This window comes from Tiliqua scincoides, chromosome 1, assembly GCF_035046505.1.
Source record: "Tiliqua scincoides isolate rTilSci1 chromosome 1, rTilSci1.hap2, whole genome shotgun sequence".
NCBI classification, from domain to species: domain Eukaryota; kingdom Metazoa; phylum Chordata; class Lepidosauria; order Squamata; family Scincidae; genus Tiliqua; species Tiliqua scincoides.
The window spans coordinates 109,929,967-109,946,034 of record NC_089821.1 but is presented as its reverse complement, the minus strand read 5'-3'; the positions used below and the strand labels follow the sequence as shown (position 1 = coordinate 109,946,034).

The 16,068-nt window shown below is 41.5% G+C and overlaps 1 protein-coding gene across 1 annotated transcript in view; it reads left to right on the top strand.

Moving 5' to 3' along the window:
* TTN (titin) overlaps positions 1-11,381 on the top strand; it is a 322,156-nt gene extending 310,775 nt beyond the window's left edge. The window contains exons 289-295 of the mRNA XM_066621689.1: positions 151-726; positions 815-1,120; positions 1,210-1,803; positions 2,690-8,637; positions 8,724-8,877; positions 9,671-9,964; positions 10,084-11,381. Coding sequence (XP_066477786.1) covers positions 151-726; positions 815-1,120; positions 1,210-1,803; positions 2,690-8,637; positions 8,724-8,877; positions 9,671-9,964; positions 10,084-10,382 — 8,171 coding nt within the window. The 3' untranslated portion in view covers positions 10,383-11,381. The remainder of the gene's footprint in view (positions 1-150; positions 727-814; positions 1,121-1,209; positions 1,804-2,689; positions 8,638-8,723; positions 8,878-9,670; positions 9,965-10,083) is intronic.
* The last annotated feature ends 4,687 nt before the right edge of the window (positions 11,382-16,068 follow it).

Sequence of the window (16,068 nt, the reverse complement as noted above, 5' to 3'; positions counted from 1 at the left end):
TTCCTTATATTTACTTTTCCTGAGTTTTCTTCTCTAATGCTAGTGAAACTGCAAATGACAGTATAAAAATGATAGTGAGTGTTATAGTGTTGTACTTGGAATGGCAGAGACAGCTTTCAGTATTCATTTTTTCTCCTGTTATAAATACAGCTGGAGAAGCCCCAGGAATAAGACAAGAAATGAAGGATGCCACTACTAATTTGGGTGATTCAGCTCAGTTATCATGCCAGATTGTTGGGAGACCTCTTCCTGATATCACATGGTATCGTTTTGGCAAAGAACTGGTACAAAGCCGAAAATATAAGATGTCATCTGATGGACGCACCCATACACTGACAGTACTCACAGAAGAACAGGAAGATGAAGGCCTTTACACATGCAGGGCGACCAATGAAGTTGGAGAGATTGAAACTAGTGGCAAGCTCCTCTTGCAAGCTCCTCCACAGTTCCACCCTGGCTTCCCATTGAAAGAGAAGTACTGCGCAGGGGTGGGCTCCACTCTTCGCCTCCATATTATGTACATTGGTCGTCCAGTGCCTGCTATCACTTGGTTCCATGGCCCAAAACTTTTGAAGGGCGGGGAAAATATTGCTATTGAGAACACAGAACATTACACCCACCTTGTCATTAAAAATGTACAACATAAAACCCATGCTGGAAAGTACAAAGTGCAACTAAGTAACATATTTGGAACAGTTGACACGGTCCTCAATGTGGAAATCCAAGGTAATCATTGGCTTCTAATTGTTTTAGGCTAATATTGTATTATATGTTTCTGGTATGTTACTTAACATTCTCTCTTTCCCTTATGAAGATAAGCCAGACAAACCAGCAGGGCCAATTGTGGTGGAAGCTTTGCTGAAGAACTCTGCAGTCATCAGCTGGAAGCCACCTGAAGACGATGGAGGTGCCCCAGTAACAAATTATGTTGTGGAAAAGCGAGAAGCAAAAGAAGGCACAGAGTGGCAATTAGTATCTTCCAGCATTTCTGGAACAACCTGCAGAATTGTTAACCTAACTGAAAATGCCGGCTACTATTTCCGTGTCTTTGCTCAGAACACATTTGGCATCAGTGAGTCACTGGAGGTCTCCTCTGTTGTGGTTATCACAACGCCATTTGGTAAGTGAGCTCCATAATATGTGTTTCTATTTATCTGCAGTTTAATAAAGCAAATTAATTTCATCTGCTGAATGTTTTCTTCATTACAGAAAAACCAGGCCAACCACATCAGCTGGTTGTGTCTGCTATAACAAAAGATTCCTGTGTCGTATCTTGGAAGCCACCTGTTAGTGATGGAGGCTCAAAGATCCGAAATTACTACCTCGAGAAACGTGAAAAGAAACAAAACAAGTGGATTTCCGTTACAACAGAAGAGATTCGCGAAACCGTCTATTCTGTAACAGGTCTTATTGAAGGCCTTGAATATGAATTCCGTGTGAAATGCGAGAATCTCGGTGGTGAAAGTGAATGGAGTGAAATTTCACAACCCATCACTCCAAAATCTGATGTACCAATTCAGGCTCCACATTTCAAGGAAGAAATCAGAAACCTGAACGTGAAATTTAGAGGCCATGCCACCTTTGTTTGCAAAGTCACTGGTCATCCGAAGCCTGTCGTAAAATGGTTCAGGCAGGGCAAAGAGATTTTGCCAGATGGGGAGAAGGTGAAGATTCAAGAATTCAAAGGTGGCTACCACCAACTAGTAATTACAAATGTAACAGATGATGATGCTACGGTATACCAAGTGCGAGCGACCAACCAAGGTGGCTCAGTGTCTGGTACTGCCTCCTTAGATGTTGAAGGTAAGTCATATGTTTTGCTAAAAAGTTTTTATTTTCTTATAGCTTAAAATCAGGGGCAGAATAAACGGGTGAGCTAAAGCCAAAAGTTTTCTGACCCCTATGTTTAGAATCATATCTTTATCTCCTCAAAATGAGGCAGATAGCGGCAAGCATTCAAACACAATGAAACAGTATAAAGGCACATCCAGACAGCAGGGCTTAATCATAGTGTACTATATTATCATTTGAAGAATGTAAAGATACTAGGATGCTGAGAATAAAACAATATTAAAAAAATATGTGGAACTCAAAATCATAGCATTAAATCATAGACGATGGCTTGGATTTAATGAAGGTACTGTTTTTGCTGATTCTACAGTAATGCCCCATCTCATGAGGTTATGGGTGGTCCCCCAATTCTCAGGAACTTCATGTGCTAGGGGCTGCAGGAAAAGTGGAGACAGAAAAGCCCCATTCCGTGAATAGAACTCTACCCACGGAAGTTAGAGTTCAAGCTTCTGTATTCGTGTCACTTTGTTGTAGCTTTTCTAAGATTGTAAGTTAGTATTAGTCACACATATGAAGATGCCTTACACCAAGTCAGACATTGTTCTAATCTAGTTCATTGTTGTCAGTACTGAATAGCAGCAAGTCTCCAGGGCTTCACGTGGATCTTTCCCTGCCCTCCCTGATACCAGGATTGAACTTGGAACTTTCTGCGTGCAAACCGTGTCTTTTTGCTCACGACAATGAAAAGATCTTATGGCAAAGGCTTAGTCCTAATACTAACCAATACAGTGTAGCTGTTGACATCATTCTGAATTGGCTTTCCTGTATTTAAAGCAGTACTTTAATGTCTTTTAAAGCAATAATTTCTATGCTGATTTTATTTTCCTTTTTGCTCTAGTTCCTGCAAAGATTCACTTGCCTAAAAATCTTGAAGGCATGGGAGCCGTTCACGCTCTCCGGGGTGAAGTTGTCAGCATCAAAATCCCATTCAGTGGGAAGCCTGATCCAGTGATCACATGGCAGAAAGGACAAGACCTCATTGATAATAATGGACATTACCAAGTTATTGTTACAAGATCATTCACATCTCTTGTTTTCCCCAATGGTGTGGACAGAAAAGATGCAGGGTTTTACATCGTCTGTGCTAAAAATAGATTTGGCATTGATCAAAAAACAGTAGAATTAGATGTGGCTGATGTACCCGATGCACCAAGAGGCCTGAAAGCAAGTGAGGTTTCAAGGGACTCAGTCAACTTAACATGGAACGCCCCAGCTAGTGACGGTGGAAGTAGAGTCACACACTACACTATTGAGAAGCGTGCAACCACAGCTGAGAGATGGATTCGTGTTGGCCAAGCCCGTGATACACGATACACCGTGGTCAACCTATTTGGTAAGACAAGCTACGTGTTCCATGTTATCGCTGAGAATAAGTTTGGGCAAAGTCAGCCTTCTGAACCCACTGATCCTGTCATAACAAAAGAAGATAAGACGAGAACAGTCAATTATGATGAAGAAGTTGATGAGGCCAGAGAAATCATTAAAACAAAAGCATCTCACTATTCTACAAAAGAACTTTACGACAAATACATGATTGCTGAAGAACTTGGACGGGGGCAATTTGGAATTACCCATCGGTGTGTTGAGACAGTTTCTAAGAAAACATACCTTGCCAAGTTCGTCAAAGTAAAAGGTGCTGATCAAGTGCTGGTAAAGAAAGAAATTTCCATCCTAAATATTGCTAGACACAGAAATATTTTACAACTTCATGAATCATTTGAGAGCCTAGAAGAATTGGTCATGATCTCTGAGTTTATATCTGGTGTTGACATATTTGAAAGGCTTAATACCCCTGCATTTGAACTTCATGAAAGAGAAATTGTAAGTTATGTACGTCAAGTATGTGAAGCACTTGAATTCCTACACAGTCACAGCATTGGGCACTTTGATATCAGGCCAGAAAATATTCTTTATTTCACAAGAAGAAGCTCTGTTGTTAAACTTATTGAATTTGGACAGGCTAGGCAGCTGAAACCTGGTGATAATTTCAGACTCCAGTTTACTACTCCTGAATATTATGGACCTGAAGTCCACCAACATGATGTGGTCAGCTCAGCCACTGATATGTGGTCACTTGGAACTCTAGTATATATACTTCTGAGCGGCTTGAATCCTTTCATTGCTGAAACAAACCAACAGACAATAGACAACATCATCAACGCTGAGTACAGCTTTGATGATGAAGCATTCAAAGATATCAGTACTGAGGCCATGGACTTTGTTGATCGTCTGCTCGTAAAAGAAAGGAAAGGTCGTATGACTGCTACGGAAGCACTTGAACATACTTGGCTAAAGCAGAGGACAGAGAAAACCAGCACAAAAGTAATCAAAACACTGAGGCACAGACGTTACTACCAGACCTTAGTCAAGAAAGAATGGCATACAGTTGTGTCAGTAGCCCGTGTTGCCTGGGGTGGTGCAATCAGATCTCAGAAGGGTGTCACAGTTGCCAAAGTTAAAGTTGCATCCATTGACATTGGGCCCATTTCTGGACAGATAATGCATGCTGTTGGGGAAGAAGGTGGGCATGCCAAATACGTCTGCAAGATTGAAAACTATGACTCAGCCACGCAAGTGACCTGGTACTTTGGAGTCAGACAGCTAGAGAACAATGAAAAATATGAGATCAGCTACCATGAAGGCGTGGCCACAATGTATGTCAAAGGCATTACTAAGTCAGATGATGGTACCTACAGATGCAAAGTAACCAATGACTACGGTGAAGACAGTTCCTATGCAGAACTATTTGTGAAAGGTGTGAGAGAAGTCTCTGACTATTACAGATGCAGAACTGTCAAGAAAGTGAAACGCCGAGTGGATGCCTTGAGACTTTTGGAGAGGCCTCCAGAATTTACATTACCTCTATATAACCGTACTGCCTACGTTGGTGAAAACGTCAGGTTTGGTGTAACTATAACAGTTCACCCAGAACCTCGTGTAACATGGTTCAAATCCGGTCAGAAGATCAGACCAGGAGATGATGACAGGAAGTATACCTTTGAAACGGATAAAGGTCTTTATCAACTTCTCATACACAATGTCAATGAGGATGATGATGCTGAATATACTGTGCTGGCACGAAACAAGTACGGTGAGGACAGCTGCAAAGCCAAGTTAACTGTTGTTCAGCATGCCCCTCCAGAGGCAACCACACTGAGACCCATGTTCAAAAGGCTACTGGCAAATGCAGAATGCCAAGAAGGTCAAAGCATCTGCTTTGAGATAAGAGTATCTGGCATACCAAAACCAACGCTAAAATGGGAAAAGGATGGTCAGCCTCTAGCAGCTAGCCCCAACATTGAAATTGTACATGAAGGGTTAGATTACTATGCTTTGCATATCAGGGATACTTTACCAGAAGACAGTGGTTATTACAGAGTTACTGCTACAAACAGTGCTGGATCCACAAGCTGCCAGGCCTATCTGAAGGTCGACCGCTTGAGATATGTCAAGCGTGAGTACAAGACTGAAGAAGAGCGGCAAAAGCATGTGCAGAAGAGCATTGACAAGACTGTGAGAATGGCAGAAATTCTTTCTAGAACAGAGTCTGTCCCGCTGACACAAGTAGCACAGGAAGCTCTCCGGCAAGCTGCCATCCTGTACAAACCAGCTGTAACCACAAAGACTGTGAAAGGTGAATTTGAACTTATCGAGGAAAAGGCTAAAGAAGAAAAGAGGCTACGAATGCCTTACGAGATCCCAGAGCCTCGCAGACATGTGCCCGCGGCTGTCGAAGAAGATCAGACTATCAAACAGTTTGTGCCAATGTCAGACATGAAGTGGTACAAGAAATTGCGAGACCAGTATGAGATGCCAGGAAAACTGGACAGAATTGTTCAGAAGCGACAAAAGCGCATTCGCCTTTCCAGGTGGGAACAGTTTTATGTGATGCCACTACCACGCATTACCGATCAGTACAAACCTAAGTGGCGTATCCCCAAATTGTCTCAAGATGATCTTGAGACGGTGAGACCTGCACGCCGGCGTACACCATCTCCTGAGTATGAGTTTTACTACAGACCAAGAAGGCGATCCCTCAGTGACCTGTCAGATGAAGAATTACTTCTACCCGTTGATGACTATTTAGCTATGAAGAGAACTGAAGAAGAAAGACTAAGACTTGAAGAAGAACTGGAGTTGGGCTTTTCTGCCTCACCTCCAAGCAGAAGCCCTCCTCGCTTTGAACTGTCTTCTCTGCGTTACTCAGCAGCATCTGCACAAGTGGCTGCTGAAGAATCTAAAGAAAGAGAGCAGAGATACGCCACATATCATATACCGTCTAAAGAAGAGACTGGTGCAACTTACGTACAGCTCCGACAACGCCATGACAAAGCAATTTATAGACCGCCGAAACAAAGACTGAGAATAATGGCTGAGAAAGAGGATGAAGAGCTGCTACGGCCAGTGACCACAAGCCAGAGACTCTCTGAATATAAGAGTGAGCTGGAGTATATGTCACAAGAAGAGAGGCGACTGAGAAGGAGGAGAGAGAGAGAAATAACAGAGATCACATCAAGAGAGGAAGAAGAAGAAATGGAAATAGCAATGGAGAGACACGTCCATCGGGAATTTTCACCTCCCTCGAGGTTACTAAGACGACGGCGATCTCTTTCCCCAACTTACATTGAATTAATGCGCCCAGTGTCTGAGTTAGTTCGAGCCCGTTCACGACCCGTAGAAGAAACTGAGAGACGATCTCCTACACCAGAGAGAACCCGGCCACGTTCACCTAGTCCAGTGTCCAGTGAGAGATCTCTCTCTCGATTTGAAAGAACAGCAAGATTTGATATATTTTCCAGGTATGAGTCAATGAAAGCTGCTTTGAAAACACAAAAAACCATGGAAAGGAAATATGAAGTTCTGACGCAAGAACCTTTCACTCTGGATCATGCCCCACGTATCACGCTGAGAATGCGCTCTCATCGCGTACCCTGTGGCACTAACACCAGGTTCATTTTAAATGTACAGTCCAAACCAACAGCTGAAGTGAAATGGTATCACAACGGTGTTGAAATCCAAGAAAGCCATAAGGTACATTTCACTAATACTAGTGGTGTGTTAACCTTGGAAATCCTTGATTGCCATATTGATGACAGTGGCACGTACCGTGCTGTGTGCACCAACTATAAAGGAGAATGTTCTGACTATGCAACATTAGATGTTACAGGAGGGGACTATACCACGTATACTTCCCAACGCAGAGATGAGGAAGTACCCAGATCCCTTGTTCCTGATTTGACAAGAACGGAGTCATATGCATTTGCCTCATTTAAGAAGGCTTCTGCCATAGAAGCAAGTTCTTCAGTGAGAGAGGTTAAGTCAGAACTGACAGCAACGAGAGAATCGCTGTCATCTTATGAACATTCTGCTTCTTCTGAACAGATGATCAGTGCATCCGAGAAAAAATCGCTGGAAGAAAGGGCTGTGCACCGCAAGTTCAAAACTACTTTGCCAGCAACAATATTGACAAAACCACGGTCAATCACTGTCTCTGAAGGAGAGACTGCAAGATTTTCTTGTGACATTGACGGTGAACCAACCCCAACAGTGACATGGATACGCGCAGGCCAAGCCATTGTTTCTTCTGGCCGTTTCCAAGTCACACGTACACAGTATAAATCTACCTTTGAGATTTCATCTGTCCAGACCTCAGATGAAGGAAGCTATACTGTGTTGGTAGAGAATTCTGAAGGAAGACAAGAAGCACAGTTTAGTTTGACTGTACAAAGAAAAAGGGTTCCGGAAAAAACCATTACCTCACCTCCAAGGGTCAAATCTCCTGAGCCTCGCGTGAAGTCTCCAGACAGAGTAAAATCTCCCAAGCGAGTAAAATCCCCAGAGCCATCTCCTGCCCACTCCAAAGCCAAATCGACAGCTGGAGGCAAAACAGAGAAAGCCGAAATGCGAGTGGCCGATCCTCCAAAGATAAAACAACAGCTAAAGGTGGAAGCGTCTGGGGAAAAAGTAAAGCTGTTCTGCTCAGTGGAAAGCAGTGTTTTAAGCGTACAAGAAGTAGTCTGGTACAAAGATGGCAAGAAACTAAAAGACGATGGTCATTTCAAATTTCATTATGCTGCCGATGGAACATATGAACTGATAATTCATAACCTCAAGGAATCTGACCAAGGTGAATATACATGTGAGGTAATTGGGGAAGGTGGCACCTCCAAAACCAACTTCCAACTTGTTGGTCAAACTTTTAAAAGTATTAATTCTCAGGTCTCAAGCACAGCGAAAGTTCAAAAGTCAGTTCAGAAAGAGGCCGAGATCCTTGAAGTGTCTGCTCAGAAGAAATCTGCAGTAACTGCCCAAGAAAAGACAGTGGTTCAAGAAGAAGTTGTTAAAAAGTCTCTGGTGTCTGAAGACGTAAAGACATCTTATGCAGAAGTTAAATCTACTACCACTAAAATGACTTTGTCCGAAGGTCAGAAAACTACTTTAAGAGCTAATATTGTTGGTGCTTCTAATGTAAAATGGTTGCTGAATGGAATAGAGCTAACTAACTCTGAAGAGTATAGATATGGTGTGTCTGGAAGTGATCACACTCTCACCATCAAAAAAGCTACTCAGAAAGACGAAGGAATCCTTACCTGTGAAGGAAAGACTGAACAAGGCATCATCAAATGTCACTTTGATGTGAGTTTTTCAAAAGATCTTTCAAATGCACCAGCTTTCATTGTGCAACCCAAATCTCAAAACATCAATGAAGGACAAGATGTGTTACTTACCTGTGAAGTTTCTGGAGATCCTTCTCCTGAAATCGACTGGTTTAAGAATAATCAGCCGGTAAGTCATTACTTAAGTTCACTTTAAATACTTCAATCTCAACTCTTGGTTATATTTGATTTAACCCATACTGCATCTCTTATCAGATTGCCCTTTCATCCAACATCCGAGTAAATCGTTCCAAGAATGTTTATTCTCTTGCCATCCAAAATGCTGCAGTGAGTGATAGTGGAAAATACACGGTCAAAGCTAAAAACTTCCACGGGCAGTGCTCAGCAACAGCATCCCTCACTGTCCTTCGTAAGTATTATCTTACTCAAAGTAGGGCTTGTTGAATGTGACAAAAGCTACTGACTGTGTTGACCCTTTCACATTTCCTGTTTTCATTACCAAACATTTCATTACTGTTTTCATTACCAATGCACATTATAATGAAAAACATACCATTGTTAAACATCCAATTAAAAAATGTTTCTTGTTGATTCAGTGTTACCAGAAGGCTTTGATCTTGTCATTAACCCCTTGATTCTGTTTATCACTACTTACTAAAGTATCTGAACAATTAATTCCCAAAGGTGTAGTCTTTTAGACGGTTTTTAAATGTCACATTAAACTTCTCAGATTCAGATTTACTTGTCACAGTTTCAGAACACCTAGATTTCTGGAATCAATGGGTTACTTTATGTTTTGCTATTGATGTACTGTATGTATGTGCTTGTGTTTAAGGAAAGCTTTAGTGGCTTTTAAAGCTGTCTTTAGCTACCTGTTCAACAACTGGAGGTAAGCAAGAAGAGCAAAGCACCATTCAAAAGAACAGTACTTGTTTCCTTTTAATTCTTTAGAACTTTTTATTCAAGTAATCTTGACTGGCTTACGTTTTTTTATCGTTGGCTAATAATTTCATATTTAAGAGAAGGAAACTTGAAAAAATTATTGATTATTGAAAAAATTAATGCATTGAAATGCAGTTTTCCTTAAATGGCAAGTCAGTCTCCTATTTCTTTTTCTATAAAGTCAATATATAGATCACATGACTTCACCGGTTAATGTGATGTCATTGGTTTTTCCCATCTATGTTTACTATGCTCCACAGCTCTAATTGAAGAACCTCCAAAAGAGGTAGTGTTGAGGACAAGTGATGATGCTCGCATGCAAGAAAGTTTCTCTTCACAGTCGTTTCAAATGTCCGCTTCTAAACAAGAAGCTTCGTTCAGCAGTAGCAGCAGTAGCAGCATGACTGAAATGAAATTTGCAAGCATGTCTGCCAAAAGCATGTCCTCTATGAAAGAATCCTTTGTAGAGATGAGCTCCAGCAGTATAATGGGGGAATCTAGCCTGACCCAACTGGAGAGTTCAACTAGTAGAATGCTTAAATCTGGTTTGAGAGGTGAGCAATACAATTATATGTAGAGTTAGAAAAAAACCCAATAACCTAGAGTAGTATATGTAGTATAACTCAGTAAAATTAGGATTTCCACTAACTTTGTCTTTTCCCATTTTGCAAAGGAATACCACCTAAAATTGAAGCTCTTCCAAATGACATCTCCATTGAAGAAGGAAAGGTACTCACCATATCTTGTGCCTTCTCCGGCGAACCTACACCTAAAATAACATGGTCCTGCAGTGGGAAAAACATTCCTAGTCAGGAACAGCATGGCAGATTCCATGTTGAAACCAGTGAAGATCTAACCACTCTCATCATCATGGATGTTCAAAAGAATGATGGGGGACTTTATACTTTGAATTTAGGAAATGATTTTGGCACCGACTCTGCCACTGTGAATATTAATATTCGATCAATTTAGAGAGATGTTTTATTTCCACTTGACTTTTGGCAAGTGATTCCATATGGACTGAAATAGCTGAACTGTAAATATATTTTAAAAAACTATTTTTGTACCTACCTAAACCAGACAAAGTCCAAGAAAATACCTTATGACTTATAGTCCTTAGCATTTGACTTTAAAACCATTTTTCATTTGACATGTACATACTGTATATAGCCGAAGATAACGGTTATGGAGCTTTGTACCATTTATATTACGACATTTTGAAATGTAACTTTTGGAACAAAGAGTTGGTAGGAGAAAGTTTCCTAGGGAACGAATACCCTGCTCAACATTGAACTAATTTTTGTGCCTCAACAAAATGTTGATGTCTAAGAATGCCTCAACAGGTAGAGAGGCTCCCTGTTGAAGACTTAATTACCTACACCTAAGAGATTACACTGTGCACAGTTTCTTGAAACGTGCATGAATATATTTTGAATCAGAAACATAAAGCATTGGTGGGGTTTACATATACCCTCCTGTAAGCCACACTTAATGTCTTATGTTGCATCTGATCAATGGCGAACTATAATTTTTAATGACTGACTCACAATGCTTGGAACAAAGTGCAAGCGGCCAGCATTTTGTTCACCATCTGTTAACCGTATTGTTTCTGGCACACTGACTGCCTGAATAGCTTTACAGTAAAGTAACATCACCTGGCCATTCCCTCATTCAACAAAGCTATTCAGGTACTCGAGTGCAGAAGCTGTACCAACTCTTGGAGGTTCCTAGAATGCAGTGATTGTGTGGTAGCATTAGGACTTTGCTAGACATTGTCAACTTCAGGCAACTAAGTTTTGAACCACAGTTTAAGGAAGTTAAAAACTGTTGCAGTAACATCAGATTTTGCCCAAAACTTAAATTTTAAGTAGTTTATTTTCTGTAGTAGTAAATTGTGTAGCTAACTGTTTTGTTGAACCTCCTTGAGATAGTATTGTTCATTTGAAATAAAGCATGCTACCTGCACCGCAATGTTTGTGTGTTTATCATGTGTGTGTTAGTGCCTTTCATTCATACCCTTGGGATAGATTCATGCCCTTTCAGCAGTTCCTGCTCTATAGCCCTCTACTCAGTTCAATTTTCTTCCTCCATTTATTACTTATTACTCAAGGAAAAATGGATCTGTTAACATTACAATATTAATTAGGTAAATTTAGAATTCTTGATTAACCATGGGAACATATTAAAATGATGCATGAAGGCCATCTAGCCAGCACATTAAGAGGAAATAATTTGACTACTAGAGCAGTCAACTTCAACTTGTCGAGAGTTAGAACCCAAGGGTGGGCAAGTGAGCAACCATGGTTCCTATTCATTTCTCACCTAGTGCTTGCCAATCAACATCCACTACAAAGAAGCTGCTAAACATTGAGGGGCTTGACCAAAGCAGCCTCTCCAAAGTCAAAATCTCCAGCGGGATTAATCTCATCTAGGCCCCTTAGCTGTGCCTGCTGTTCAAAGTGTACAGGCATGAGCTTCAAAGCACAATGGTGGTTGCAACACTGCTGTGACCAGCAACAATCCACTTTTAGGTCCCAAACCACCTGCTCAAGTTCTTTGAAATTATAAGTGGAGAGATGCCCTGTGAATTAGAATATTTTAGGTGAAAATTTGGTTTGGAAATAGAAGGCGTCAAAAGATAGGGTGAAGGAAGGGTTGCTTTTTGTTGTTGTTTTACAAATACGGTACTTCACTTTTTAAAATTCCAACACTGCATGTAATACCAAGAGAAAAAAGAACCCAGAGGGTGTTCTGTTAGAACAGTGATTTTCAACCCTCTTCATCTCACAGCATATTGGCAAGGTACTGAAATGGTCAAGGCACACCATCAGTTTTCTGACAATTGACAAGGCACACTGTGCTGCCAATGGTGGGGGCTCACATCCTGCAATGTCCCTACTAATAAATTCCCAAATTCCTGCAATATACCTGGGGACCATTTGTGGCTCACCAATTTGTGGCACACCACAGCACAGTGGTTGAAAATGGCTGTGTTGGAACCTGAAATGACTTTATTTACAATAGTTCTGTTGAACCCAACGTGAGCTCTGACAGATAAAAGGCAAATTGGTTGTTCTGCCTCACTTTACTCCCTCATTCTGAAAAAGAGTATCATGGCAAATCTGTAAGAGCCAAGATTTCAGGGACAATGCGTACCATTCCTAACCCCCACAACCAAGTAAAATGAGAGGGTAAATCCGTATCAAGCAGCCCCTCTAAGCAAATTGTGGTCGGTTCCAGCAATTACACTGACGGCTAATGATAAGAGAGGATTTGATCAGATTAAGACAGAGATGATTGCAATATCCCATGTCAAACTAGTTTCATACAAAGGGCTGGTTAGCATTCATGCTGCCTGCTGCGGGCCAGCAGTGACCTCATTAAACAGAAAGTCACATCTTTAAGCAGACGATGGCCCAAAATAAGCACTTTTTGTTCTCACACAGAAACTCATTAGCTGCAAACAACAGAAGTGAAAATGTGCAAATCTATATATTTTCAAGATATGAGCCCGATTATAATGCTGGGAGAGCCCAATTATAACAAGGGCCAAATAAATTACTTCTTGGAGTTGCATTTGGCCTGCGGGCCTTATGTTTGACACTCCTGTCCTAGGGGTTGGGCACAAGAACAGAATCCAAAAATGGGTGGTAAACCAAGCCTTCCGTGGCTGCCAATTAAGCCGTAGGCATCAGCAGTGGCATACTAGACCCCCTAGTCTTCTAGGCTTCCCCAGTACGGCCTGTGCAGCAACACACCTGGGGCTATGTTTGCTCCTTCCCACGGATCTCCCCCTCCCCCCCCCGGTTCTTTGCCCGGCCTTCACAGACCAGCTCCCATTCTTGCTTACCCTTGCTCTCTCCTTTAGTCTTTATAATCTCTCTTCTCTCCAGAAAGGCCTCTCAGTCTTAGCAGGGGCTGCTGGGAAATGTAATGTAATCCCATTACACAACAAGTCCTGCAGATTACAGAATGGAGTGAAAGACATGAATGAACAAGCTGCAAAGATATGTTGAGATTGACTATTAAGAAGGGTTGTGGGGAGGCAGCAAGAAAATTTGACTTCATTTGTAGATGTTGAGAGAACAGGCAGGGAGTAAGAACACAGAATATATAGGTCTGACCAGCATCATCTTTCATGCTTCAGTTCCACCCATTCATCAACTGAAGGCTTCACTGTGTATCAACCTTTTTCATCACACAGCACAAGGCACTAAAATTGTCAAGGCACACCATTAGGTTTTTGACAATTGATGAGGCACATCAAGCTGCCAGTGGGGGTGGGGGGTGGGGCTCATATTCCCCATTGGCCCTACTAATAAATGACCTTCCCCCAAATTCCTGCGGCACACCCATGGCACACCAATGTGCCATGGCACAGTGATTGAAAATGGCTGATGTATATGGTATACCAGAGATAGAATGAGTTGCAGCACTGTGTAAACACTAAATGTGAAAGACTAAATGTGATGTCTTGCACATGTTATATAACTAGAACCAGTGCTACACGATAGCTATAATTAGAGCTAGAAGTTTGATTTTAAAGGGGAGATGCAGCCAAGGGGAAGGCAAAGCAGGTTAAAATAGCAATCGCTTCACATAGAAAAGCTCCTTAGGTGCCGTCTTAGCACTTCATTGCTGTCAGCTCTTGTTCCACATGGCCTGTGACTTTAGGCATCTTTCAATTCATCTCCAGTTCCGGCCGAAGCCGAAGACATTCTGCTGTCTGAAGCAAAGGATGAGTCAGTGCCCACCATCACCATTACACACAACCACTTTTTTGGTTCTTATTTTCTTTTTGGTGGTATCGTGTTTTTTTTAAAACATAATATTTTTTTAGAAACACAGTAACTTAGGATTTTGTGTTTCCCCCCAGTTCAAAAGAGCTAAGCCACATTACCAACATGTGTGTGTGTATGCCCGGGGGGGGGGGGGGTCCTTTACAGGATCTAAGATCCTGTAAAGATGAAAGCCTTAGCTTTCAATTAATTAGAAGGAAAAGTTGCATAAGTCATTAATAGATTAACAAATAGAATAAAAATCAGGAAAAATATTCTCAGACTGAAGATACCCTCAAGAGCCTCTTCCACATCCAACGTCATTGATTTTGTGTTAACTGACAGCTGAAGAATTATGGAAGTAAAAATGGAATTTGGCAAGGTCATAGGTAGAATAGAGTTCTTTGAAACTTCGGTAGCTTTCCATCCTTGCAAATGCCAGGGACTTACAGCCCAATCCTATCCAACTTTTGAGGGCCTGTGCAGCTGAAATGCAGCCTTGAGGAAAGGGAACAAAAGTTCCCTAACTTGGAGGATTCCTCCACGATTGCCTCCCCACCAAAGGATGCAGTGCATGCCCCCTTGGCATAGCTGCACCGGCACTGGAAAATTGGATAGGATTTGGCCCTTATTTGCCTATTCCTTTTCACTTTATTTCTCCCCTTCCTCCAAGTCAAATGGCCAAAAAGGGGGGTGGGATAGGACTTGAAAAATGTTAATTCAGGTTTTTTGCATTCATTCCTTTTCTCTGCCTTTTTAAATATTTGCAAATAAGCAAACAAGGGCATATTTGGTTGGATGCATATTCTCAAAAATGAAACTTTTGGAAAAGGTTTCTCTGAGAAAAAGAGTGGAGAGGAACACAAGAAAGAAATGGAGAGAAGGCAAGCAAACATATAATAGAATGCAGGGCAAGGGAGAGATTCCATTGCCTCAGTAAGGGCACCGCTCCATGTGACAGTTTTGATCCACATCATTCTAAGGCTGGCCCTACACATCCCTCAACTGTCCATATTAATTCAGCATCTATCAGCCATTTTATAATGACAATTGCTTAAAGATATACAAAACTAGTTCTACCAACTCACTATTCGATAACAAACATTAACAAAAAATTCATTGACATCCACAACCACTTGGTAAAGCGCTAATTGATAAAAGTAACATATCTGAAGATTTAGAAAAATGACATGACCGATAACCACCACCACCACACTGAATGTGGAGATTGTTTCTCCCCACAATTGCTACCTGGAAACATTCCAGAGTGGCAATAAAAACCTCTCCCTGCACTGAGTGTTTGGTGCTCCAGACAAAATGTTGCATGAGAAGAGGGTGGAGCCTGGACAGAGCATGCAAGTCATCTTGCATGGGGTGGGTCTAATATGTTTGATCCTTGGGGTCCTCCACATGTTTGTGTACACAACTACTATAACATCTGGGCAGGATTTCAGTACACTCGTTATTCTTGCAGTGGCCAGACAAGTAGTGAATTAGATGTATATGTAGGGAAAAAATGCAACAGCATGCCAATCACTACTTTTAAAAGGAGGTCCAGGCAAGTTTCATTTCTACCCTTCTGGCCTTTCTCTCCCTTTCCCAGAGTACTGGCCACCAATTACCCATCCTCTCCCCAGGCAGCCAGAGCGTGACCTTTGACAAGTCCCTATGCATAAGTTGTACCATACCACAGAGATTTGCTATGAAGCTATGGAGCTCTTCCACAAACATTGTCCAGAGTTCTCAAAGTCAGGATACAGATGTGAGAGTCACCTATTAAAAGTGTGCCAAATGTGTTATTGAAGCTCTCTGCTTTGTCCTAACAGTGACATATTTGGAAGTCAGGTCAGATCACTACTATTTAAGGAAGCCAATGGATG